Source organism: Zonotrichia albicollis, chromosome 12 (assembly GCF_047830755.1).
Source record: "Zonotrichia albicollis isolate bZonAlb1 chromosome 12, bZonAlb1.hap1, whole genome shotgun sequence".
Classification (NCBI taxonomy): domain Eukaryota; kingdom Metazoa; phylum Chordata; class Aves; order Passeriformes; family Passerellidae; genus Zonotrichia; species Zonotrichia albicollis.
Window position 1 is genome coordinate 4,509,587 of NC_133830.1, and position 27,988 is coordinate 4,537,574.

Genomic DNA, 27,988 nt, shown 5'->3' on the forward strand with positions numbered 1-27,988 from the left:
TCCTTACTCTGGACCACAGGCTCTGGTTCTTTCCACTTTGGCAGGTACTTGCAAAGCCCAGGTGGGGTCTGGTCTGCAGCTTCATTCCCGTGTGTGATTGCCACAAACACAACTGGACAGCTCTGGTGGAACCAAGGATGCCATCCAACACCAGCTGAGGGACATGGACACATCCATGGCCAAGTCACAGACACAGAAGCACTGCAGGGACTTCAGATGCACAGGAAAACAAGATCCACTCACATGGAAAACGAGGGACTTACACAGATGTATGTGAAAAACCAAATGCTTTAATCCATCTATCAAGAACAACAGTTCAAATTATTTCATTGGATACATTAATATTGATCCATAATTTACAGTGCTATGGACCATACACAAATTATTGCTGCAGTCAACAGCAGATGAATATCAACATTACAGTACCAAGCATCATAGCAAGAGGCAGTAATTAATGTCACTTTTTTCAAGAAATATAGGTATTTATACTATTATCAACATCAGCTTCCCCCCCAGTGCATTTTATGTCAAACAACATAAATGTAAGTGCATTATTTTGTGCTTTGTGCTTTCCTTATGTACCTTCTTTTTGCTTTTACAGGTTGTAAGAGTTAAATATTGCTTTATAGGCCAAAAGCAGTAAGGAAGAACTTTCCATGGTACTCTGCACATCCCTGCCTGTTGCATGGCTTTGGCGAAGTGAGAATTGGTCGTTTCCCCACCCACCTGCTCAGGGAAGCCACCGCTGCCCAGCGTCACGCACGTCACTGTCACCAGACTGGGCAACAACTCCTGTCCATCTCACTCCACCCAGCCCATGCCAAACCATTCTGGTGACTGCTGCCCCTGTCCCCTGCCACCAACCCCTCCAAAATGTCACAGCCACACCCTCCACCATGCTCAAACAGGCAAAGGTACCTCCCATTAGCACCCACTGGGGGTCTGTGTCACCTAGAGGTGTCCCCACTGCAGTGTCACCATTCCAAGGGTGGGCAGGCTCAGAGGAAGGCTGTAACCCATGGAAACACAGGGGGAAGAGTGAGCAGGGCATGACCAAGTTATGTGTTAGCCCAGAAAACACAAGGTATAGGAGCACACAACACAGCTGCTGCAGCCACAGAGACTTCTGCCAGGGAATCCAGCTCTTGATGGAATGGTTGGCCTTGTATCCTAACTCACCTCCACACAGCCAAAAATGAGAAGTCAGCGAGTACCAGTGGTTTCACATAAGCTTGAAAAATATTCATATACCACAGTCTAGACTTGAATTTCTGAATGCCCAGGGCAGGCACCAAACCAAAAGCCTCATTCAATACATTCAGTGGTTCTCAGTTACTACACTCCAGCATGCACACCCTGATTTGTTGTACCAACACTGCAGAGCTGCCCCATTCTTTGGGAAGGGCAACACAGCCCTGTGTTACAGCTACAACCGTTTTTTACACATTTTCCTACCAGTCACCCCAGCCAAACAGCAGCACCAGAAACCTGTACCCCCACACTTGACTCAGAGCTATGGCACAGCTGCCTTGCAAAGACTTGGGGGCATTTCCTGCCCCAGGACCATGGTGACCACAGCACATCCTGCAGCCTCCTGGGTCCTGTCTGAGCCAGAGCTTCTCTACCTAGGAAAGACATATTCCCAAAAGCTGTGAGGGCTGAGGGGGAGAGGCATCATTACAACCCATCTCCAGCTCCTCCTTCAAGAACTACAAAAGAAAAGAAAAAAAGCCACAACCCCGTGGTTGCATCAACGCTAACACATCGCTGGTGGCTCAAGCGGGAAGGGAGGGCTGGACACAGCCACGGGAAGAGTGACAGGAACACAACCCCGAGTTCCACAGCCCTGCAGAGCCTGAACCCCTGGAGCACAGCTGCCAGGCAGGGGACACCAGGAGCCCTTGCCCCCCATGCCACAGCAGCAGTGCCAGGCAGGGAACACCAGGAACCCTTGCCCCCATTCCATAGCGGGGAATCCTCCTGGGGAAATGTCTGGAAAGAGGGCTCAGCGTTGTGGAAATTCCCATCACTACCCCCAGCCACCCCATCCTAACCCAGTTCACATTTGGTTTCTGAACACCACCTGCTGAGCCCAAGGTTTCCTTGGAAAGCTGGCCAAACTGGCACTCAGGTTACTCACCGTTGCACCCATCCTATGTAATTTCCAGTGTAGCACAAAGGAGAAAGGGAAGCTCTGGTTTTCTATCCGTAGGCACCATGCTACACCTCAAGGCCCTACACACCACCACCCCAAAGCTCTGTCTACGCCACACTTCAGTCAGTGCTAGTCGAGGAAGACTACAACTAGAGTTTAAGGCACTTCATTCTGAACAAGCCACGCCTGCCAGTCAGCTGTAGGCTGCCGTGGAGAACTCCATTCCCTCGGACACCACCTGTCTGTCACCTCCGTGGAACACCTAGGCTGGATATAATACAAGGAAAACTACCGTTATTGCATAGGACTACACTTGAGTAGATAATGCACCAAACTACTTTTACAACATGGTTGCATGTTAAAAATTAATAACATTGTTATCAAGTAACAGTTATTTGCAGATACAGTAATTTACTCTTTTTTTTTGTTGTTTTTTTTTTCTCTTATGTCAGCCCCAGTGCTGAAATAGAACACGAATTGCTCTAACGGGTATATTAACTACATAGTTATGTTTCCAAGCATATTACTACTTTGTTTCTGTATCACTAAAAATAAATATGTAAGTTCAGTTTCTCTACAGAGTTGTTTTATTACCTAATCTAAATTTTTACTCTACCTTAAATGCGTTTAAAAACATTTTCAAAGTGAGACTGTAATATACAAAATATTCTCAAAATCTCTCTTAAAACACAGAACCCTGCATAAAAGCTTCCTTTCAAGTGTTTACAAAGAACGCAGAAAACTTCCAATGAGTTTTAAAAATGTCAAAAAATCGCTGCAATATTAAGAGGCAAAAATCTTACAAATGAAATACAAATAAATTTAAAACAAAAAGTTGAGGATAACTAAGGAATCCATGCAAATCAAAAGAAACTGTACAATGCAATTAAAAAAAAAATAAAGCCAATTAGATATGTACAACATAATGTGCCCAGCTATAATATGCATAATTTTTTTGTCCAAAGAGTGTATCCCAACTTACAGTGCTCCTGCTTGCTTTGCCATTGGCAAAGCCACCCATGTGTGTCACAAAACAAAATAAAAATTTAAGAGGAAAAACTTGAACCATGATCAAAAGGAAAACCCAAATCAGCTCAGAGTAAAATTAAACAACACTCTGAGACACTCATATCTCCCTGCAGTTTCAGCAACAGCATTTTATATCACAATCAACACAATCAGGATGTCTTAACACTTGGGTTTAGTTTCTTTTCTGAGTGAAGTCAGGTGGGTATTATCCCTAAACACTTGTCATGTAAGACCAACATTTGAGGGACACTGTATCTTTAAGGCAGCACTATTCAATTAATACAATTACAAATTGGACTTCTGTTGTTTTGTTTCTTTACATTCTTAAACTTTACATTTTGTTTCCAAGTAAATAGGTTGCATTTACAATCCTACAATTGCCCCCTCCCCCCCCAGTAGAAACAGACTCTTCATCTGTAATTCTATTGCTTTGAGTAGATTTGACCAGTTCAAAGTTCTTGGCGAATCCAGTTCACAGATTCTGTACATATGCTGTACAATATTTTGGAGGCATTGGTAGTTTTAAAATAGAATATACAAGTTTCTTCACAAAAAAATTCTAAAAAAAATTCTATATATATAATATATACACACACGCACACACACTGATGAAGCACAAGGGGGAAAAAAACAAAATCAAAAAAATTCTACAAAAGGGTAAATTATTTCATCTACTGATCAAAGAATCAAAGCAGTTTCTGAAAGCTGTGCCAACAGGTGCTAACAGGCATGGTCAGTGTCCTCCATGCTCACGCTGCTCCGCCTGCTACTCGTCTTGGACGCCCCAGGAGACACGGAGGAGAGCAGGGGGTCAGTCACTCCCACGGGGGACAGCGTATCGTCCATCAGGATGTCTTCCAGTTTGGATCCCATTTTGGCAGGAACTCCGTAGGTGCCGGCTGGCTCAGTCACGTTGCCCAGGTTGTCGCTGAAGGTGATGGTGCCGTCAGTGAGGTCCAGCGTGGTGGTGCAGGACAGGTCTGTGTGGTGTGGCATCATCTCCTGGGTGCAGTTGTCCAGCACGGGCTCCTGTTTGATGACCCTGTTGACCATGTCAGGGGAGCAAAGGCCTGTGGATGGGACAAGGGACAGTCCGTGTGCCCGGGCTTGCATCTCAAGCTCCTGTGAAGGAGAATAAGGGGCAAATTTAAAGAAAATCTGGAAATAAAATCGGTCGTCTTATGCTCGTCTCGCAGCTTACAGTTTCCTTCTCCTGTACACATTTCCTGCCTTTCCCATAGTGACAAGGGCTTGTACTTTGCACACTCCAGCCCTGCAGATTTTCACCTGAACAGCAGTCTTGAAGAGGTGGGTGAACACCATCCCACACAGGCCCTTCACACTCCTCCTCAGCACCTAGACCAGAGCCAAAACCCAGAGCCCTGCAGCACAGACATGTTCCCCTCAGGCTTCTTCTCAAACCAGTGCCAGGATAGGCAGGTTTGGCATCAGGTAGAGTGAGGAAAACATTTAAAAATAGGGAAAAAAAAAAAAGAGCTAGCAAAAGTATGTGTTTTTAGTAATTTTTAAAAAGTCATATGTGAAGGCACAGCATGTCTATGTGATCCTTATCAATCCTGTTAAGATTCTGGAAGGGACACTTCTCACTCTACAAGTCTGGCAGAACTGGAAGAGGTCAATCAAAACTGAGCAACGACACTATTCCTGTGCAGAAAAATCACAAGGAAGTCACAGGAAGGTTTCAGACTTCACGCAGAGCCAGGATTCTTCAAATTTCCATGAAAAGTTTAAATCCCACCTTCACATTCAATCATACAGAAACGCTCTCTCACAAATATATCAGCAAAAGAGACGTTTTGCTTCTACTTCTGCATTATACTAGGCAATCACATTCTCTGCTGTGATTGTGCTGTTTCTGGATATTCCTGTCACCGAGGCTGGGCTGATTATTACCCTTTTCCATCATTCCAGGCTAAAACAGGCTTGTAATGGCACACTGCAAGATCACAGGAGAAGGTGGAATGAGCAAGCACTTCTTCCATCAGCTAATGTGCCAGAACCACAAGTTTCTTATTTCGTGATTAATCAAAATCAACACTAAAAGGAAAATACACACTTGAGGTTATTTGCTGCCAGATGTATTGTTATTCAAGGGTCTGGGTTTTATGGTGTTTTGATTGAAGGAGCCAGAGCAGATGGGCAATACAAAGCAAGATGAAAGATGTTTAAGAAGTGATCTCATTTAGCTTTGAAACACCACTGCTTGATGCTGCTCTGCAGAAAACTTGTGTGTTTTTATCATCTCATTCTAGCAGCAGATTGCTCAACCAAGTACAAAACTGTGCTGAGGCTCAACTTGACCTGTTCTATTTTAAAGCTGTTTACTTCCACACTTGACTCTCAGGTATTTGCAGCTTCATTATCTCCCTGGTGGATTATCTGGGGAGTTGAGGGGTCTCCTGGCAAGGCTGCAGCTGCATGCAGAGCTCAGCTGTTCATGCTGCAGGGGAGCAGCAACACGAGGATATCTGGGATATCGCTGTCTCCATGTTCTTACACCCAGTTCTGGTACACTTTAATTACCCTTCTATAGAGAGGGGTGGCTGTCCAGAAAAAAAACCCCGTGTTGGCATCAAGATTAAGGTTTCCTATCCAGCTTGAAGTGAAGACAAAGGAATCAGAGAAACGGAGTTTTCACCCTGAAATTTCTGTGTAGCTCAGAACACTGGGAACCTGGCTGAATCTAACAAGGCAACAACCCACAGAAAAAAACATATTCATGCCACCTACTACTTTTCAGTGCTGAGGAGAACTGTTGTACAGTCCTACAGACTGCAAGCAGCACAGAACACTCCCAAAGAGCTGAACTTAATTTCGTGACTATCAACAACTACATGATACAGGAAGTCCCAATGCCTTGGGCCTGGCAAACAGAAGAAAGCATTACCATATAAATATTTTTGATTATATGGTTTGGAACTAGCGTTTGCCATGGTAGAACAAAAACAGACCACTCATAAGTGCTTCTACTAGAGTGTTAGGATTCTTTTTTTTTAAACTAAGGTATCTTTGGTTTTTTTGGAAAAATCTCTGCAGATATCTCAGCACTGCCTGCCGTTCATTTAAACGCTGATTCCTTCTAACTCGCACCCCACAAGCCGCCACTATTTGCAATCACACGCTGCGACACCAAGAGCATTTGCAGCTCATTTCTCAGCAAACCTGTATTCTGAGCAGCAGGTGCCTGTTGGCATGCTCCAGCTTCTTCTGCCTGTTCTCCAGCTCCTTGGTGCGCTGCTGTTCCCTCTGCAGCTTGCGGATGTAATCCACCGACGCCTTCAGGATCGTTCCCTTGTTCCAGCGCATGTCGCTTTGGAAGGACACACAAGGACAAGGTAAGGCTCTGTTTCACAGCTGTTCCCTCCACACCTGTACCTGTGACTGCTCCTTATCCACACATAACACCCAGCTGCTATTTAGTGCAGGTTTGTGGATGCTGAAGGCGTTTGCAGTGCACTAGAGGGGGCTGGAGCACAGCCCTTGGGAAGCACGTTTGCTTCAGAGAGGGAGAGAGGCTGCTGCATCACCATCTCCTCACATCATCTCACTTTCTCTAAATGGGCAAAAAACATCTTACTGCAGCCTGTCAGAGCAATAAGCCACCTCAAAGAACCAAAGCAGTGTGTCCTGGAGGTTGGTACTGAGACCTATTTGTCGTGCTGGCCTTGGAGGAGGCTGCAGAGCCTATCTGCAGAGTAACTGCGAAGTTCCTTCAAGAGCAAGTGCCTCAAAATACTGGAAAATCTCCCCAAAATCATCACGGGGATTGATTCAGATTTAAGCTGACTTTCAAACTCCAGAGCAAGGAAGGTTCCTTGCTACTGAATCAGCATGGAGAAAGTGTCAATACAAGCTAAAAGCAGCAAAATCATTGCACAGTTATCACAAAGAACATCTGGGAAATCCCATCAAACACTGACAAATTATCAGTGAACAAGAACAGAATTATGCTCTTTATTTTCCTTCTTTAGTTCCTTTGGAGGGAAGGGGAATGGATGGCTTCCCAGATAAACTGCCCTCCATTTTCACTGAAACAGGGATCAGTTCTCTCATGTCAAGCTGTAACATCTAATTAATTAAAAGAATCATTTAGCAAGACATGCAGCCATCTAAGCAGCCAGACCAGCATAAGGTTTCCCATCCTCACAACTCTGGTAAGGCAGTCAGTCACTCCCAGCACCAAAGTCCAGATTTGAGACAAAAATAATCTAATTAATACAAATACAAGCAGGTTTCAAAGGGGGGAAAATTAACTCCTCAAAAAAAATCTTCAAAAATTATAATGGGACCTTTCAAGCATTTCTGCTGTCACAGAGTGCTGAAAGCAAGTAGGAAATACAGGAATTTTGGGGGTTTTTTTACCTCCTCCCTCCCACAGTCTCCCTGGGCGTGTTGTACTTACGGGTCATTTGACTTGGGTATCAAGGTGCCCAGTTCTTTTATACGATCATTAATATTAAATCTTCTTCTTCTTTCAACTTTAGGAAAAACAGTATGAATGTTACAAGTAATATTCACACTTAATCACAACTTATCAAGTGCTTTATCAAAGATTTTTTTAAGCACCACTGAAATGTTTGCCTGAAGCTTAAAATCCAGTGATAATTTATTTTTCTCTCCTACACATGGACACACTAAGACAGAAGTTCTGTCTATACTGTAAATTTTGGGACTGCAGAGTTTAGCTGAGACTAAAAATCAGAATGACTGATTCTAGAGATAAGGATCACAGACAAATTCAGAGAGAAATATTTAGATGCTCAAGGAAATCCCAAGACAGGAAAAGGGACAAAAGGCACAGTCTCTTTTTTCAAATAGTCTTCCATGTGCAACATTTTGAGGATCCAAAAGTCAAACTTAAATACCAATTTTCCTGCATTACCTTTTCATGTATGGAAAAGGCTTCTGAGTTGCTCAAGGCATGAAACAGTTCCTTTTTTCTACTACTATAAAGTATAAAAAGAAAAGTTATGGATCCTTTATTAAGTCATAAGATGCTCATTATTTCAAAACACTTTTCCAATTTGGAAATACGAGCTCCTTTCAAAAATGAAATTTATAAAATTTCCATATTGAGGACCCATTTGTTGTTTAAAGTCACAAACTGATCAGATATCTAATATTTAAATTTAAAAAATTAAAATTAAAAAAGTAAAATTGTGCAAGGTGGATTTGTTAGAAGCAATTGGGTCATATGTTGAACCCAGCAATTCCATCGACAACAACCACTCATTCACTTGGTTTATTGAAAACAAATAAAAATAGAGTTACAATTCAGTAGTAGATTTAAGGACACATTTCACAAGAATTTGAGATGTTTGATCTCTGGGCATAACACAATGATCTAGTGCTTTGTACTACGTGCAGTACCTCATCCAGATTTAAAATCAGTATGTGAGCATTTAATACCGAAAATCATTCTGAGAACTGGTGCAAAATGTGAGCAACCAAAACTTACTCAAGTTGTGATTGTCTTTCTTTTGCCTCTCCTTAGCCAGCGCTCTCGCTTCGGACTCTGTAGGAAAAACACATGCTGTGCATGTGAATGAGGTAATGAGAATTAAAACAATTCAATCACAGCCCTTCAGCCTGAGAAATGCCTGCACAGGAAGCCTGATGGGTATTTGTCACACCAATCATTACTCCCATTCCAAGCAGCAAGAAGGGCTTGTGGATGCCACAACACAAGGCTGGGACTGAGCTTCACCCCTGCACCTGAGGAGCATCTCCTCCCACACCTCCAGAGTGACTCCCAGGATGGGAATGTTTCCCATGGAGGCCCTGACTCAGCAAGGGATCTGAGGACAGCCAGGGGCTGAAATCCAGCATTCCTTCCCCGTGTGCACACCTGTCCCAGGAGCTGAGCCACGGGAACAGCATGCCCAGGCCGCTGCTGCCTGCTCAGGATGTGACACAGGCAGGACTCACAGGCTCTGCTCGCCCAAATTAAGGCTACATCCTTCTGTGGCACGTGCACACACACCACCACAGCACCCAAGGGATCACTTAAGTGATCTGTTAAGAACAGCGTATTTTCCAGCTATGCTAACTGTTTCTATTGTATGAAAAACAAATAAAAACAGGTGAAAAATTTAACACTTTTCCTAGCAACTAAGTTGGAAAACAATGGTTCTGGCTTTGGGAAAAGCAAAACGGAAAGTAATGGCAGCCATACTGCACAGAACTTGTCTCCTCAACTCAGAACTGCCCTTCATCTTGCTCCACACACTTACTATCTATATTTTATTATTCTATTATTATTACTATTATATTCTATAATAATAATATAATTATTAAGCTCAGCATGCAATAGTTCAGGCAACAGCACAACTAATTTTCTTCTTTTCAGTTCTCATTTGGTCCTAAGTTTCTCAAGCAATTTCAAGTATTTTATCTTTGCTTTACCCCTTTTCATGTTTTTAAAAGGTGAGGTCATTAATCCTTGCCCCATTGCATTCAAATCCCCAAACCAGCAAGCACTTAGCAGCTCCACAGTAAGTCAGTGAAGAGCAATGAGTGCATCATCTTTTATCACAAATTTCACTGTGAAAACAATCCCTCACTGTAGCCAATAAATTCTTTCCTGTATTACTTTGTTTTGATCAGAAAAAGACTCATCTAAATAAATTCAGCTAAGCATAGCATATAAACATTAAACTTATTTCAGTTCTGTTTTGATGTGTTTGATGTCTTGATGACTTCTGTAAGACCACTTCACTCACAATTTCCCCTCTCTTTCTGCCTTCTTGGCCTGAAACCTGACACAAGCACCTACAGAAAATCCACCAGTCTGCACATCAAGGTTGGGCTGAGTTTGCAGCCTACAGCCCCTGGAACTTTCTATACTTGGGGCAACAAAACTGCCTGTAATGCAGGACTTTGAGCAGCTCTCCTCCCTTCCCACCCTTCTCTTGCACAGTTCCATCTCTGTACAAGCTTTGCTTTTTTCTAACAGCCACAAATCATTGTGTGCTCTGTGTGTCTTTTTTTGATGCCGAGTTCAAATTCTGTGCTGTCCTATAAATGCAAATATCTGCTGGCTCAGAGAGGTGGCATTTCCTCCTGGCATATTAACACTGCTCTGCTTAAACTAATTTCTGCCCAGAACCTGCTTTGCAACTGAGTCAGCCTGTGAGTTTTCACAACAGAAACCCAGAAAGATGACAGACAAAAAAGAAACCAGGCCTCTACCCTACTGCACGGTCAGTGACTCTGTTGGGCTTAAGAACAGGCATTTCTGGGCATTGATATGATTTTGCCATCAGTTCCAGAGTAGATCTCCATTTGTTCAGCCTAGAGACAGCCCCACCTAGTATATGTACCCTATATGTGGTTATAGCCTTCCAAGTGAGCAGAAATAAAACATGCCTGCAAATATGAAACTTATTATTTGCTTCAAACTATCTTGCTCCTGTACACATGTGCCTGAGAAAAAGGTTTTTAGTGTCCCACTCTCCTGCCCCTGCCTCCCACAGCTTGTTCAGAGCACTGCTGCAGGAACTGGCATAAAATTTGAAGGAACATTTCATTTTAATTTAGTGATGCATATTCATGGATCACAGAATGGCTTGGGTAGGAAGGGACCTTAAAGATCATCAAATTCCAATCCCCCAAGTGCCTAATTTTAATTTTAAAGGATCCGCATGTCCAGACTTCACATCATAGCAGGTTATTTGTTCATTACTGCCCTCCCCTACTGAAGTAAAGCCCCAGTGTGTATCATTCCTTGACATGAATTCCACAGAGACTCCAGATGTGAAGTTGTTAAAGTTTGGTGTTGACAGAGCAAACAGTAAGCCCAAACTAGAAGACAGCTCTGGAAAAGGTGCATGGAAACTTCCTAGAACACAACACAGTGCAGGTGTGACTGTAACAAATAAGGACTTTATATGAACTTGTGACAGTGAACACAGATGCACCCACACAAGAACACAGGCTGAAAGTAACTGTTCACCCATATATTCTTCCCCATAATCACAGAAATTATGTCCAGTATCCCCTGAATTAAAATGATACTATTACTCCAAGGTGGTATTTTGGATGTATTTACCTGTGAGCTCCCTTTTTATATTAGGAAGATTAGCTGGACATGAGTTGCTGATGTTTAGTCCTGGAGGAGGCATGCTTTGGTTGCCATAAAGGTCAATCAAATTGCCAGACACAGGCAACTGGAAAAGATAAACAAGGAAAAGGATCATTTGGTTTGCCTTTATGAATGCCTTTGTACAGAAGAACAGAGTCAGGATATACTAGGTAATCTGTGCTCTTTTCCATGTGCAAACAAAGCCTGCAAGAAGGTCAGCAAAATCCACAGATATTCAGGGGCATGAGGGATAAAACATCTACACTGGGAAAATTCTGTTCTCTCTCCTCAAAAGTATGCAGACTTAAAATACTAAGAGGTAAGAGAAGAGGCAAAATGCTGATGATATTGCTGCACTGCTGCTCCTTATTTTTCACTAAAACTATTACATCTATATCCCTTAAACTTCTCTCACATCTCAAAGAGCCTACAGAACTCTCCCAGAGAAACCCCCCACTTTTTCCATGGATATGTGAGTGGAAGCACTTTGCAAGTTGTCACATGCTGGAACAAGAACACTGTATTAATTAATCACATTTTTCATGTGATTTGAAAGCTACCTACACAGAAAACATTTCAGTTTACTTTGTTTTTTGCCTTACATAACAAGAACGCACACCAGTAGGAGGAAGATTATTTTTACAGTAAATTTCCTCAATTGCTTGTTCACTCTGCTGTGTTTGTTTAGGTATTAAAACAAGTAGATTTATTCAGAAATAGGACAGTATTTCAACAAGATCTTTCAAAGCTATCCCTTTATATTGAAACACATTTAAAGAAGCTTGCAATTATCCTGAGTGGATTATTTTACCCATCTCTTATTTGGTTTTGAAAAGACAGGTATAAAACACTCAGGTGTCTTATCTGAGTGGCAACACTAATCATCACTGCTGCAAAGAAAACCAATCCCTCCAAGACACTGATCCTGCAGAGATTAGAGTAGGTATTAACTTTACACCCATGTAAATAATGCTGGTGAATACAATGCAGTGAGTCACAGCCAGGACTATTAAACTCCCACTGATGGGCCTTGCCAGACTGGGACCCAAGAAAATTTCTCTGCCATATGGAAGCAGATGAAACAGGAGTAGATATGTAAAGTAGCACCAGCTAGAAGCCATGCTGATGGTTGTTGAGAAGAGATAATGGCCAACTACAAAACCAAAGTCCCCTGACTCAAACTTTAGGAGACAGAGGAATAAACGTAATTGAATTCTCACTATGAGTCAGCCTTATTGAAAAAGGAAAAAAAGGAAGATCTAACAGTGCTGCTCAGGTCACAGCTGTGCTGGCTGTGACCTGCCCACATTAGTGCCACTCAGTCTCACTGCTCTGCAGGGCTGACCCTGGTGTCTTTGGGTCCCCCAAACACATCCCTGACACCGACACAGCAAAGCGTCACACACCCTTCTGACTTGGATGTGCTTGAACTATTCATGCTCCTAAGCATGGGCAGAGCACAAAGACCTTGTTTATAGCCCAGGGACTTGAAGTTCATAACCAGACATGTGAAATCTTATTAGGAACTTCAGGCAATTTAGAAATAAAAAAAGATTTTTTGTTAGAAATCTCAAAACTGGCATCTCAAAGCCTGAGTAAAGCAGCCAGGTTGCAATGAAATGTGGAGAACACCGAGCTGCTTTCCTTACTGCAACATGGACCCTGATTGCTACAACAGTTTGTGATTGATTTTTTTTCCCCAAAGGAGTCAAACACCAGATTTCCATGTCAATAAACAGGACCAGTGTGAGCAATGATCACAAAGGGGGACAGAGAAGACAGGCAGCAACTGCTGAGCGTGCACACGTGCGTGGCTGCTAAAGCTGTGCACAGGAATGCTTATCAGAGAAATTCACATTAGGGGCAGGGAGATGCCAACAATCTCCACTTAAATCAGTGATCCATGAGCAAAGAGACTGATCAGCTCCTTTCTTTGACCACTTTCTCCAGCATCCAAACCCCACAGGTCAAAGCTTCACTTGTAACGTTTTCCTACACACAGTCCATGCTCAGTATGAGTCCTGAGAGGCCTTTTCTCCAGGATGGCTGCAGGTCACATCTCTGGGACTAACTTACACTAATTCCTTTCCAAAAAACATAAAGTGCATGCAACACTCTTGGCCATCTCACATAAAATACCCGCAGCTAAAGATAAGTTAAAATTGAGGCACATCCTCAGTTCACAATTTTACAACAGCTCCCAGAGGAATAAAATCAGTTGACTAAGGTAAACCAAATAATCATTGGTGCAGGGTTTAGGGAACTGGGAAAGGGCAGGACCCCTGTGCTGAGGGCATTGGTTTGAGATGCACAAGACAGCAGTGTGGTGAGCACACAAAAGCAGCCACTGGACTTAAATGGGGCAAAAAAAGCCCAAAAGGAATTTATTATGTGCCCACTACAGTGACACCTGGGCATTTATTTCAATTGTTTCTTATTTGAAGAAACTGGGAAAAAATACACATTGATGGCAAACATTTTGGCTCCAAGACAGTCGAGCCTTTCACCACCATCCTCAAGTACAAGATGGGAAAATGTCAAAACTTCCACAGCCATTTCATAGGGATGCTGGAGTCTCAAACTTGAGAAAGACATGGAATTTTCTGGAGCTAAGGAGGCTCCTTCCCTGTCTTCTTCAAAACCTAGCATGTTTCCAACCTAAATATGGTTTTCCTTACAGCTTTCTTAGCTATTTCTGGCTAAGAAGGAATTTAAATGCAGCACCAGCCAGATCATCCACCTTTACTCTTCGAAAAAGTAAATGAAGGAAGGGTGGCTTATGCCAGGTTTAGCATGTTATCTTCATTGAAACAGCATGGTTGAAAATGCTTTCACTTGGGAGATTTTGTATTTCAAGGTCCTGACATCACAAATTGCACAAACACCAAGTAAAATAAATTAAAATCTTCCCATCACTTTGCATCTGCTTCTTTTTTTTTTCCCCTAATAATGGCTTTTATATAACAGAAATTTGAAATATGGTAATTATGACTGCAGATTCATCATAGTGTACATTCATGGGAGTCTGAGGCTTTCATTTCTCCTCCACTACTCCAACAAAACAAGCACCCACATTCTAAAATCACTGAGACATCAGCTGTGTGATCAACAAGGCTGTTTCTAAGGTACCAGCACACCCTGGATGGGCTCTGCACCCCAGCTCGTGCAGCCCACAATGGATTGTGATGTTCCCTGACCTACAAGCATCAGCCCCTGCTACAAAACTCTCCTGTGGAGTTTAAATTCCAGAAGAAAGCCACATTTAGAAGCGGAGCTGCATCTATCCACAGAGCTTTCCACGCCAGCCTCTGGCTGGAGTTGATTAGCTGGATGAATTAACTGTTATCTCCACAAGAGCACTTTACACAGTACTCAGTAATTCAATTAGCAGGTGATACCTAGACAGAAAACCTCTTTAACCTAGTTACTATTTTGCGATACTTTCCACCACAGATATTATTCCACTCTCACAAGCAGTTGACTGCAATGGGCCATTTTCAATTCAAGGTACTTGGGAACTCCCTTAGCTTGCCCTGCACAGAAATCTCTGATTTTGCTTATCAATTAAGTACTGTTACCAACTGTAACAAACTGGTCCTTTTGTTCTTTGTTGGTTATGGAACAACAACTGCCTTTGTCACAGACTCAGCACAGCTATTTATAGCCTGTGTCTCTTTAGAGACCATTTCCCCATTTCCTCTCTTGATTTCTCCTACCTCAATCTAGCTCAGTCTGCAGGCAATAATTCCTTATTAATAAAATGTTGCATGTTTTAAGAGCTAAGTCCTGTTCCAAAACAAAAGTGTCTGGCTTTGTTTTTTTTCCCTAAACCAATTGTTGAGAAACATGGTTCAATTTTTATCTCTTCAGGATTGGTACTAGGCCGATTCAGAGATGAAATATGCTTTTTTCCCTCCAGTTATTTAAACTTATCAGTAAAGAAGTCCTAATTTCCCTGTTTCATATCCTTATTTTTCAGACTTCACCACACAGAGTCTGAAATTCCACAGTAAATGTGGATCAGGCAGTCTTTACAAGGCTTCTTGCCATGCAGCAAGCACAGCAAAGCACAGGAGGGATGCAGACTGCCCAAAACATTGACTACAGGGGCTCCTTGCACCAAAAAAGTGCAGAGTATCCTTCTATCCCTGCCTGGAAGCAAAGAACCACTCTGAGGTCCCTGTGAAATGAGAAAAGCATAAAGATATCCAAGCCCCTTCTGAATTAATGTGTCACAATCCAATGGAACTTCAGATAAAGGACTCAAGAAGAACTTCATCCCTCCATGGGGAAAAAAAAAAAAAAAAAAAAAAATTGAAAAACAGATTAACTTTTTGAAAGTTATCTTTTGTCAGCTTCTTGAGGTTTTCTCTCAAATTCCAGGACAGCTGCACTTTGCAAGCCATCTTAGATTAAAGGCAGATTTATTCTCCGCAGCAGGACCGCGCAGCTCTCTCCCTGTGCGCTCAAAGGGCACCATTCAGAAGGGGAGGGTGGTGGGACGCTGCCTGCGTCATCCACCCTGCTCTGAGAGGGCTCTGGGGATCTGTGGGAGCACAGCACCAGGTTAACATGACATCAGACAGCTACTGTCAGCAAATGCAAACCCATGCCACAAAATCAATGCTCTGCGGTAAGCTGTAAATTCTGGCAGCAGATGAAACAGAAGCAGACGCCAGCACCGGCAGACATCTACTCAGCCAGATCTAACAGCACTTAAGCCTAAGGCAAAAAATTCACTGGAGCTACCCTCCACAGAAGATCAAAATCAGATTATGCCAGAAGTATGATTATATTAATTCTCAAAGCAATGTGAACCAAACCAAAAGAGCCACTTGGAGGACACCTGTGCTTTCCCTCAGCGCTTTCTGCACCTCTGTGTTCTTGGCTTTTATCACAAGTTTCTCACATCCCCTGCCTTGTTCAGTTTTCACCCTTCTTTCTTCCTTCCCTTTTGTTTGTTTGGAAGATTGCTTTTTTAATTTTTTTTCCTCCTGCTAAATTCTGTAACATCTTTGCTGACATCCAGCTGGGGACTTGTCCCCAGCTGAAATCAGGCAGAGATAAAGCTGTGATGTTAGAGATAACAGAAAGTGTCTCTGGACAGGGATGCTAACACAGAGCAGACAATTTCTTACTTGAATATGACAACATTCAGGAACCTGGGATGCCAGAAGTTCCTTCTTTTCTGAAGCCAAGTATAAAGTCCATGACAATCTTCAATATCAATGAGCTACTCCTGGTAGCACAGTTTACTCCTCTATTGCAATACTCTCACCACTGACTTGGGAATCAGAAAAGCAAAACTGTCCTTTGTATTCTCTCGACCTGACTCCAGCTTGTATTTTTAAATTCACGTTTTTCATTGCAACTCTATCACCTTAAACTCTTCAAAGGAAATCTAATTATTCTCTGTAGAACAATGCAATAACTACTTAATTGCAAGGAAGAAAAGTTCTGCTGCAGTTTTGCCTCCTCTCAAGGAAAACCAGTTAGACTTAACAAGGAAACCAGAAGGAAAGGCCCATTGTACCGTGTTTGCCATTTGCAGGGCTGGGTCCACCAAGCCGAGGATTTCTTCATTGTAACTGGACTCCAAGCTAATGATGTCATCAATCACATCATCCATCTGTAGCACAAAGAGAAACAGGACGGTTATCAGAATCACAGGGACGCAGGGGGCTGACCAAGCCCTTCAGAGGAGCCTGTGCCGCTGGGCCATCCCTCAGCTGTGACTCCTGCTGTCCTGTCCAGGCAGGACACTCAGCTGAGGATTCATGGTCCAGCCCCCTCCTCCCACCAGCAGCTCCCCTGCACCTCCTGCCCACGGACACACAGCTCCTCCTGGGCAGTGGAGGAGGAAACTGTGGAATAAATGACTCAAAGGACACCACTCCCTCTCCCCACTGCTGCTTCCCCTCCATAAAATGGGAAAAAAACCCGGGCCCAGGCAGAAAACCAAGCCCTGGACATCTGCAGGAAAGGAGAGGGAGCAGAGATTTGCCGCTGGCCCCCAACAGCAGAATCCATCATGTCCCTCACATATCCTCCCAGGTGTGTGAAGGACATGAATGCTGGCCCCTGACACCAGAATCCATTAGATTCACGTCCCTCACACACCCTCCCAGCTCAGAGCTGATTTTAGGTGGCACAAAACACCTTCTTTCAGTGGTTGGGCTGGAAGGTGCCTCCATAAGCTCCTGCACAGGCAGGAGGAAACAGCCCTTCACAGCACCCACACATGTGCTCCAAACTGTCCTGCAGGATTGACTATTTCAGAACAGGACTAATTCCTTTTTGCTCACTATAAAAACAGAGCTTAAATGACAGAGATCTACAATATCAATGCATAATGGTGATGGTAAAAGTAGCAGTACATGGGATTTTTTTATCAGCTCCAGAAAGTGTGATCACAACAAATTACACTGACTGGAAGTGAGGGCAAGAAAGGAACTAACAGTTACAGCCCATACCCAAAGTCTTGTTACTGATTCTGGTAAGAAATAAAAACCCCTCAGTTTTAAGAAAAAGAATGAAAATATAAAAGGGTGATTACTGAGGATGAATTACCACGGATAGATTAAAGCCTTCTCATATAATTTTTTAAAGCACAAGTGTGATCTGCATAGAAATGTGGACTTAGAGACTATCAGGGCAAAACCACATCCATGCAGTCTTGTAAAACCCAGTTAGAAAAGATTTCCTGATGCAAGACCTTCAATGGTTGATGTGTTCTTCTGCTATGGCATTACTGTGCTAGAACAGCATGAGTCTTTTCCAGGTATCTTCATGTGCTTTTGACATCAACGCTAATAAACAACATTGCTGTATTGTATCGTAAATATATCATATATTCAACTTCTTAAAGACACTGTGGGGTAAGTTTATTTTTCAACATAACATGAAAGAAACATGCTCATTAGAAAGGGGACCTGTGCTCCACCTCCTGTGTCATCCAGTACCTGCATGCATGATGCTCGTGAGTGTGTATTCAGAGCCGGGCACTCACTCTCAACCCTGCTTTGCTCTTCAAATTTATAAAATCCCTGCAGATATAAAAAGAAAAAAAAAAAAAAAGAAAAAAAAAAGAAGAAGAAGAAAAAGCAAAGCATGGATCTGAGTTCATGGCACAGTCTCAGTCCCAAAAAGAGCACGAATGAAATAGTGTCATGCACACATGTCCCCGATGACACAGCAAAGTGAAGCTGTAAATATCCTCAAGAAAAAAGTGTCTGGGTACAGCTGGGACAATAGGATGGAAATATCTCATTTTCATTTCTTTCAAAACTATGGAGCACAAGTATTACCCTTGCATGTACAAAATATGTTCTGTAATAACTATTTCTCCAAGCTGTGTAACATTTTGCTCATGGAATGCATCTGTACTAAAAATCTGGCACAAAAGCTTGAAGGGGGGATGAGAGGACAAGAGGAACTCTACAATTGCCTCCTACTTTTCATGCTACAAAAATTCTGACATTATTCTTATATTGGTTAATATCTTCCCAACTAGTTTCCTTTAGATCCTGAGCACACATGTAACATCTAATTCAGTTTTTGCCAATAAAGATTAAGACATGGTTGCAAAGGACTTCTAGACATAGGCTGTTGAAGTCCTATATCTGCAGCACTGGAACAGCAATCAGTGACATTTTAGGGCATATTAGCTGGGATAATCTGGCCTTCCAGCTATGCAGGAGACTTGCTCAAATTTTACCATAAAAATACCTAAAATATCTCAAAATAGCTTTGTGTTTTTTCAGTTATTTTTGCTATGCTCTTTGCACTTTCTAGACGAACAAGCCATAAATAACATTATTCCAGAAAGCTACAGCTTACAAAGCTGCTTTGTATTCTCCAAAGGTCAATTATTCTCTGTGTGCATCAAGCAACGGGGTGGGGAACAAGAAAAGTAGTTTTAATAAGTATAAACTAGCTAAAATGGTTCAAATGAGAGGAAGCTGGAGGGATATGGGCTTTTTGCCAAAAATATCTATTAATCAGGCAGACACAGAGGTAGCAGTCACAATTTCATGACGAACATTTACATTTTCACGACGAACAGAAAAAGATAAACAGAACATCTTAACAGTGAGCAAGTATGGTTTTAAAACAACTTGATTAAAGCAGATGACAGCTCTGTGTTAACAAAAACACGACCAGGAGAGCTCTTACCTCTTTCTCACAGTTGGAGTTGAGGGTGAGCATAGCCATGGGGCTGTTGGGTGCGCTGCTCCCCGTCCCAGGTGGCATGACATGATCCCCAGGCTGGTTTGGACATGGCAAGCTCAGGGCTTGGTTGGCATGTTTATTTGCTAGAGTGGTAGAGAGGTACTGCTTTACCTGCTGCCGCTGGGCCTGCTGAATGTGGTACTTGGTTGGATTCTCAAGGTGAGTCTGCACCTGTACGACACAATTTGAAAAGGATAAAAGGGTTTTATTTTTTTACAACATCACTGCAGGTGCTGTGGATCTCAGCTATAGATTTGTGACATAATGACAAACCTCTACAGCTCCAAGGAAGTCCACAGTGCTTCACTAACTCGCATTTGGTGGCAAGAAATCACTTTATGATTTGGCCTTTCAACAGCTGACTTACTTACTATCAGTACACCAAAAAGTTCCAGCTATTTTTCTACAACATGAGATTTCTCACTTAAGACCAACACTTGGGTTTTCAGTTGATACAGACACTCCAGAACAGTCAGTTCTTAGTTCAGACCTTCAGCTATGTGACATTTAGTTTTCACTAAAACATGGAGAAATGACTTGTACTGCAGGACTCATTTTACTTGTTAGTAGCTAACAATTAAAATCAAGAAGTATGGATTGCTATCCTTAATCCACTATCAAATAACAGAGATATAAAAGGTCTATTATTGGTTGTTTAGGTTTTGAATGTTTGGGGTTTTTTAAAATCAATACCTAGGTTAAAATAAAAGAAGAAACAAAGACACCTTTTTCTGCCTACAGGTTATTTATACCTCAGATACACAGCCTAAATCATATACAAATAAGACAGCCTGTTTATAAACACATCATGCAAATAAGATGCAAGAAAAGAAGTGTTTCATTTCAGATCAATCACTGTCGTCAGCAACAGCTATTTCTGTATTTAAGATAAGCTTCTCAGCACTTAGGAATTTTTTACATACAAAATATGAAAATCCTCATACTGAACAACTGTTGCACACTCTAAATAAACAAGAGAAGAAAGGCCATTTTGATTTCTTATTAAAATTTTCCACCATATCCTGGAAACTCTTTGTCGCCTTTCATTGATCATTTAAGTTATTATCAGAAGCTAGAAATCAATTCAAAATATGACAAAACATTGAGAACTTATCTTGCTTTAAAATAATTCTATTAAAGTGACTTTTGCTGTTACTAGCGACCCCCACTTATTGGAATGAAAGAAATTAAATAAAGCACCCAAGACACCAGAGGAAAAGGGTTTCCTGTACACCTTCTTAGCAACAGGTTTTAAAATAAGTCTCCAATAACAACTCACCTGATAATGGTTATACTCAAGCATTTCCAGCATGCTACCTAGAGGTTGCAAGAGAAGCGACTGCAATATCCTCTGTCTATGCTACTCCAGTTTGAGGGATCCACATATGGAAGCACAACAAACCCCAGAAGAGCAGAAGAAACTTGATGGCCACTGCTCAGACTTTTAGTAACCTACGCTAATTAGCCATGCAAGTGGACAAACAAACAGTTCACACAAGGCCTCCTCTTGGAAGTTATGCAAGTTTAAGTTAAGCTCTAAGTATTGGTATTTTTTTTCCCCCGGCTTTGATGTCATGCTTTTTCATAAACATAAAAGGACCTTTTAAAGTGATGGGCTATCAAAGTCAGATTGACAGTTCGCTCAAGGCTAATTCGCCATTCAGCTTTCGTTCCAGTCCTACTAACACACAATGGTAGTTTTCTTTAGCAGTAAGGTTAAAAGTTTTTAAGTACAGAGTAAGAAATAACTGAATAAATGCCCTATGAGTCTAACACATATTCCCTGGCAGTGGGTGCCCTAGATAAACCCACAGGGCTCTGCAGTCCTGTCCTCAGCTTCCCAGCACAACCCAGGACCTGCAGCAGAACGTGAAGCACCTGAAAAAGCTCAACCCCATCCTCAGCTTCCCTGGTGCTTCAAAGCCATTACTTCTGTCTCAATCTAGAGTTGCAAGAAGTTTTCCCATTCAGGAATGACTGACAAAGGGCTAATGCATGTTCCAACTGCACTTATCTGCACTTGGGCACAGTCCCTACACCTTCCAGAACTTACTTTTTCTTCCTATCCAGCTCCTTGAAGAAGTCTGTACTCAAACACACAAAAACTGCCCAAATGGCCTTATTTTCTGAAGTCTGAGCTCACAGGGAAGCACATTAAGGTAGCATTTCTACAATGTTTAATTTGCTTGTTGCACTTGTATCAACAGACAACACTGTGCTGTGATAAGTGCAGCACTTTCTCTGTCAGTCCCAAACTGCATTATCAATTTTCCTACCATCAGTGCTAAGAGTTACACTATCCAGGTAAGTCTATTTTTCACTAAATTTTCCTCTTCCAAGTAGATGAAGTTGCCAGTAAACAATTGATTTTTGTAACACTTATCTTTGAATATGTTATTTTAAAACCAAACTGCCTGACAGAGACTGCACATTCCTTTTCCTCTGCAGGCATCAGGTATCTCTGCTGTTCTCTATCCCAGGATGGAACAGTCTCTCCTCTCTGCACCCATCACTTGTCCATCCTTCACACTCCCAGGAGAGACCCAAAATCTACATCTCAATCCTGTATCATCAAATACTACATTATTTATAATATATACCAACACATTTAACTGAATCCACTACATGTCAAGTTTTGAGACACACACTGCCTAATTGGCAGGATTTTTGCTGGTGAAACACAAACTTATTTCACAAGAACATACTCTCCCTGTCATTTTGTTGTGCTATTCTACATTAAAATATTTTATTTTGTTTCTCAATTAATAATTAATGTTTTAATGGTCTGCGATGCTCTCGGCATGCCAGGGAAGGTAAATTCTGAGTTCACGTGTCACAAGCTCACACAAGTCTAGTAACGAACCAAAGAACACAGAGAACTGCATTTTCTGCCATTAAGTTGCTCCAAAATGACATGAAGAAGATTTTTGATTCTCTGTTTTGTCACTGGCTGCTCTCTTGAGTTTCCTTAGGAGTTCCATCATGGAAATCTGGTGGGGATTACCCTAATGGACTCCATGCTGTTTGTTGAGAATTTGTCTTTGGCCTAGAGCATCCTATTCTGCAGATTCTACATCAAAGACAACCTAAATGTGCCCTCTTGGGCAAACTCCCCAAAATGCCCCAGAGTCACTCTTTAGATAAGCCATAAAGCACTCTTCCTTTTTGACAAAATATCCCACGAGCAAAGAGCTGCAAAAAACCCCCAGAAACCCTACAATGAAATTCCACAACCCTGAACTTGAAACCATGAATAAAAGCTTTGAATTAAGATCTAATTTTGGTCCTCAGCCCCTTCTAGCATTTTGGGTGAAGAATAGTTCCTGTTGTTCGTCCAAATTCATAAGATACAAAGTGCAAGATGACAAATTATTGGTTTGGATACACTTCCTAAGAAATGTGACTGAATAAGGACATTAAAGGAAAAATAAACCCACTTGAAACCAAATCATCTGGATCTCCAACCCTCTATCTCCAGCAATCTCAACCAAAGTGTTGTTGTAATGTTATTCAATTGAACAGAACATTGGGTTTTGGGCATTTTGGTATTGACAAACAAGAAGTAATGTAAGAATTATTATTATCATCTGCACAACTTCAGAAATGAGTTAAGACAAGATGGCAAAAAAGATAAATTTATCCCAGCATAGTAACACAAGAATTTGGCTACAAGAGTAGAACACTGCTCAGAAGCAGAGCCCCAAATGTGGTTCAGTTCCAGAAGAGCCCTCAATGCCAGCTCAGCAGCATCTCCCCTTCTCCATGGGCTGGCCCCAGCATCAGGCACTGCTGCACTGAGTCTCTCTGTCACCCACTCAAGCTCCATCTGCTCTGCCATGCTGGCACTGAGGATGATCTCTTTTCTTCACATGAAGCACAGAGAAAGGCACTAGAAAGAAACCAGCTTGACTGCACCCAGGTGTAACCCAGCTCAGGCCTACAAGGCTGAGCTGGGCTAGAAAAGGGTTGGATGGGGCCACGCTGATTACTCAGCACTCATCCGTCACACTTTGGAATACCCTGGAGAACAACATTATCTGGAGCAGGGGAAACGCTTTCCCATACCTTCACTCATCTTGAAATCTGACTGCCAATTCCAGCGCATACATCCCGTTCAAGTATCTGAGTAGCTGCCTATTTTCTTCCACATCATGGAAAGAACAGTAATAATCCATATAAATAGAGCAGATTTCCCAGTCCTTGGGTCTGGTATCAATCAAGCAAACATTTAATCAATGATTTTCACTAGCTTTAAACACACAAACCATATCAGTGGGAATTTTAGGTGTATGTCAGATGACATTCTTCAGAATCCACATTACATTACACATAAATGACAGAACCTCTGAGCAGACCCACACACGTCCTTCAGTTTCCAAAAGTAAAAATATTTCCTGTTAAGTGATCAAGGACTCAGGAATTTAAACACAAAAGCATAGCTGTGTGCTTAAGCACAAAGCACATGGCTCAAGTAGTTCCTCTGCATGAAGCCAACACAAACAACTGAAACAATACTGCTGATACTTGCTCCTTCTGTCGAGTCTTGCTGGGAATCACTCAGACTTAAATTTACTAATGACTTGCTAATGATGGCAAGAACTTGGAACAGTGCTGCAGTAACCAAATTCCTTCTGGAGAGGCACCCAGGAGAGCTCACTCCTGGCCAGGCACAGGCCAGGGCAGCCTAATGGCTTGGCAAATGTGTTTTGCACAGTGTCATCCAGAAATTAAATGGCTAACAATAAAAACTAACGGGACTTACACTAGAATAAAAATATTTAATGAACTGTGGCATTACTACCACTTGTCCTCTAGGAAAGCTTCAAGGTCACAGAATCACAGAAATATTTAGGATGGAAAAGACCTCTAAGACCATCAAGTTCAGCCATAGCTGGGAGTCAATTAATTACTGTAGGCTCAAGCTCTGAGTCTCTGGTACATCAGGTAACCAGGCTCAGGGAGTTGGTCTGGGTTATTTATGCTCTCCTGAATTTGTCCTTGCACAGGTTTGATTTCTCTGCAATGGGTGAATTCTGGAAGCAAGCACAAACCCAGCAGGTCTTGTGCTGAGAGTACTTCTTGAAGGTGGAACACCAAGAATTGCTTTTCCCATTGCAGTTACTGCTTCAAATCACATAACCTTACTCGTCACATCTCCAAGCACTGCTGCTCAAAGCAAAGCTGAAGATGCCCAAAATCCTCTGTTGGGGCAACACAAGTGACCCAAGGCCATGACAATGCCAGCAGCTCCAGGCTGCCCCACTGTTGTGGCCCCCACGAGCTGGGAAGGAAGGAGCATATCCCTGTTCCAAAACCACACAGAAGATTTTTCTCACCAAAAACATCCCCAAAGCTTCCTGTGACAGCAGAGCTGAAGCACTCAATGCTTTATTTAAGCAGGGACATACCAGAGATGGCCAGAGGACAGTGAACCAAGGGGGAGGAAGACTCTTCTCCCCACCCCACTCCCCCCACCTTTTTTTTTCTTTTTTTTTAATTAAAAAGACCATTTGTTTCAAGCAAATTGCCTTAGGACTTACAGTTTACAATTACAAGTAAAATACTTTTGGGGCAGTTTTCTCAGTTCAATAGAACTTTTTGTTGCCTAGACAGCTAAATGTCATGGGATTTTTAAGAAAGGTTAAAATTCTGTGTCATTTAAAAATTAATGGTACCCAAAGAAAAACGATACAAAACCACATCCACTGATGTGTTCTGCAAGGGCTCCAGGCTTCAGCTGTGTCCACTGCACAACCGTGCCTGTTAACCATGCTAGTCCTGGGCTTCAAAGCTGCTTCAACCCATCATTTCCAAGTATAAAGACCCAACAACAGCAGGAACAAGCTATTTTCTAGGACTTTGAATAAAAATAGGGAGCTGTATCAATAACTGTCTGTTCTTTGTTGCTAGGGAAAAGAAATAGGAGAATGATATCTGAGAAAGATAATCAATTAGTGCCACTTAGAGTAAGAGTGATTTATTCTCCTTAAGTTTTCCAGTAGAGGTTCAAGGTTCTGTTGATCTGTAAAATTATATTCACCATAGGTTGGTCACTAAGTCAGAGAATCTTAAAGACCATAAAACCCCCTCAATTAAGTTCGTTAATTATTGATCATGGGTTTCACTGCAATGCCAGGAAGTGCCCTCCTACCATGAAACGTGGAGCAATCCAAACAGCCAGACAATGGTTTAACTCATCCTCAAAGACATCTCCTCACATGCTGCATTCAAACATTAAAAAACAACATCACATTTCCCCCCCTACAGACGTCAGTGGCCTGAAGAAGCTTCACATGAGAAGTTCAGTCCTCTTGCTTTCTGAGACCTTCCCAGTCCTCCAAGATGGAACAGTCACCTCATTTACAACATCATCAAAATTAAGTTCACTGGGTTGTGATTCCCCATAGGGCCAACTGTGAATTTAGTAACAGATAAACCTTTTCAGTGACTTCTCCAGCTGCCATTCTCCCCTTAATGCCAAATTTTCTCCAGTACATTTGCTCCCCTTTCTTTTAGCCTTCTACCCAGGAAAAATGGCCAGAACAACACTGACCTGAAAGCCCAAGAGTAAGAAAAAGATGCAAAGTAACTTGTACTGACTGAGCAATGACAACCATGGTGAGCTGATTCCATCATTTCACCTTAGGACACAGCAAGCACAAGGAAACTCCATCAGTCAGCAAACAAAACTCTCTGGTTACCTAATTCACCCCAAATCCCTCGGAACTTGAAAACCAAAGCAGATAGGAGAAAGTTATTTAAGATCTGCCATCATGATTGCAGTCTAAGTAAGTGAATCCAACACTCATCTTCAAGCACAGAGTTATGGAAAAGAAAAGGCACATTGTACAGAATTATCATCATTTACACAACCAGGGATTGTTTAGCCCATCACCAAAAATTCCTCTGCGTAATGTGACTTCTCATCCAAGGGAAAGCCACGAAGCAAACAAGAATAAAGTTTTTGTAGATTAGTATTTAAAAACTGTGCTTTAGCTATAGAAGCACATGACAATGGTATCTAAGGAAATTACATGTACTCATGGAGATAGGAACTGATGTAATTTGCAAGTTAGTGGCCTGCTGGCTGCCATTCTACAAGTGTGGCTTTCAATCAGAATTAGGTCCTTTGAAGTCCTGCTACTTTTCTGTTAAGAAACCAACATTTCAGCTGTTCCCAACATACATGCCATAAATTTTTATTTTATACGGTTTCTGAGAAGATACCAAAAAACACTGCAACATTTAAGAACAGACAAGCAACTGACTCCATAAAATGTCAGGCACAAATATTTTGCAATGATTTTACCTACCCCAGGTGCTTCAGAGGGTAAATATTTTGACTTCACAGGCAACAACAGCAGCCACACAACGACACCTGACACACAAGTTTGAGTTATGGTACCACCACGGTGAAAAGCTTAATTCATGCACCACATATTTAGGTCCACTTCTGCCACCCTTCTCTCTCAGAAGAAAGCTGGGAGCACTTGCATCAGCACTAGAGGGGTTTGAGATAACTCACAGTAGGACACCGATGACTCCTCCTCACAGGAATTGTCAAAGATAGACATAAAGCTGCTTCCAAAATCTCTTGCAAGACTTGGCAAGGAGATGTGAATTCAAGAGGGAGCATAGTCACAGGACTACAGACATTTCAGCAGCCTGGAAGCCCAAAACCACTTCAGGCAGATGGTCTGGAGCCACCTATTCTGCCAGCTTCCCCTTGCAAAGCCTTCCACAGCCCGAGCATAATCCCCCACCCCTGCTACAGCCCAAGCAGCACCAACACAAGAATTACCAGAGCCCTCTAGCACAGATCACTACTGGCTTAAAAGAGTCACATCAGAGGGGTAAAACAATTTGCCCAACCTTATCTTCCTTGAGGGGCTGCCAAGCACGGTGCTGGCCAGGCCAGCTCGGAGCAGCAGTCACGTCCTGGCAGCCTGGGCAGGTCAGTGACATTTCCCAGGGGTGACTGACCCTGGCACTGCTCCAGCCCACAGTAACCCCTGACAGACCTGAGGGACAGAGCATGGGAGCCCCCAGGTCTCCAGTGTCTGTAAGACAGCTGCAAAAATGGGCGTTTCAATGACTTCACTCCATTTCCCATGGCAGGGAAGAGGTGCAGAACGCTCATCCTCTACCCAGAACAGAGTGCTGCTTAAATCACATCAACCTTCACATGTGCAAAGGATTTGGAGATTCTGGGTGTATTTCTGGAGCCCCAAACCTGAGAAAGCATGCACTCTGCTATGAAAAAGGAGGAACATGAGTTTACCCTCAGCTCAGTATGCAGCTTTCACAAGAGAGAACTGACATCTTTCTGCATACCTGGTTTTGCTCAGGTTGCTCATCCATCACTCATTTGTCAAATGTGAAGAACGCAAATGGGACTGGGTAAAGATAATGGCATCTTTTGAACAAAATGAATAATGGTGAAAATTGAAACAAGTTTTATAAAAGAT

At 42.3% G+C, this 27,988-nt stretch overlaps 1 protein-coding gene across 9 annotated transcripts in view; it reads right to left on the reverse strand.

Moving 5' to 3' along the window:
- Positions 1-270: 270 nt before the first annotated feature.
- Positions 271-27,988, reverse strand: part of MITF (melanocyte inducing transcription factor) — a 99,483-nt gene continuing 71,765 nt past the window's right edge. For 4 of the 9 annotated variants that reach the window (XM_074550378.1, XM_074550373.1, XM_074550379.1 and 1 more), the window contains 8 exons: positions 19,464-19,691; positions 18,251-18,334; positions 16,822-16,917; positions 11,256-11,373; positions 8,664-8,738; positions 7,608-7,683; positions 6,368-6,515; positions 271-4,306 (listed from right to left, as the gene is read on the reverse strand). In XM_074550378.1, the coding sequence (XP_074406479.1) occupies positions 3,905-4,306; positions 6,368-6,515; positions 7,608-7,683; positions 8,664-8,738; positions 11,256-11,373; positions 16,822-16,917; positions 18,251-18,334; positions 19,464-19,691 (1,227 nt within the window). In that variant the 3' untranslated portion in view covers positions 271-3,904. Of the gene's footprint in view, positions 4,307-6,367; positions 6,516-7,607; positions 7,684-8,663; positions 8,739-11,255; positions 11,374-16,821; positions 16,918-18,250; positions 18,335-19,463; positions 19,692-27,045; positions 27,876-27,988 lie in introns of those variants that run through there. The other 5 variants (XM_074550375.1, XM_074550381.1, XM_074550380.1 and 2 more) reach the window with 4 other exon arrangements.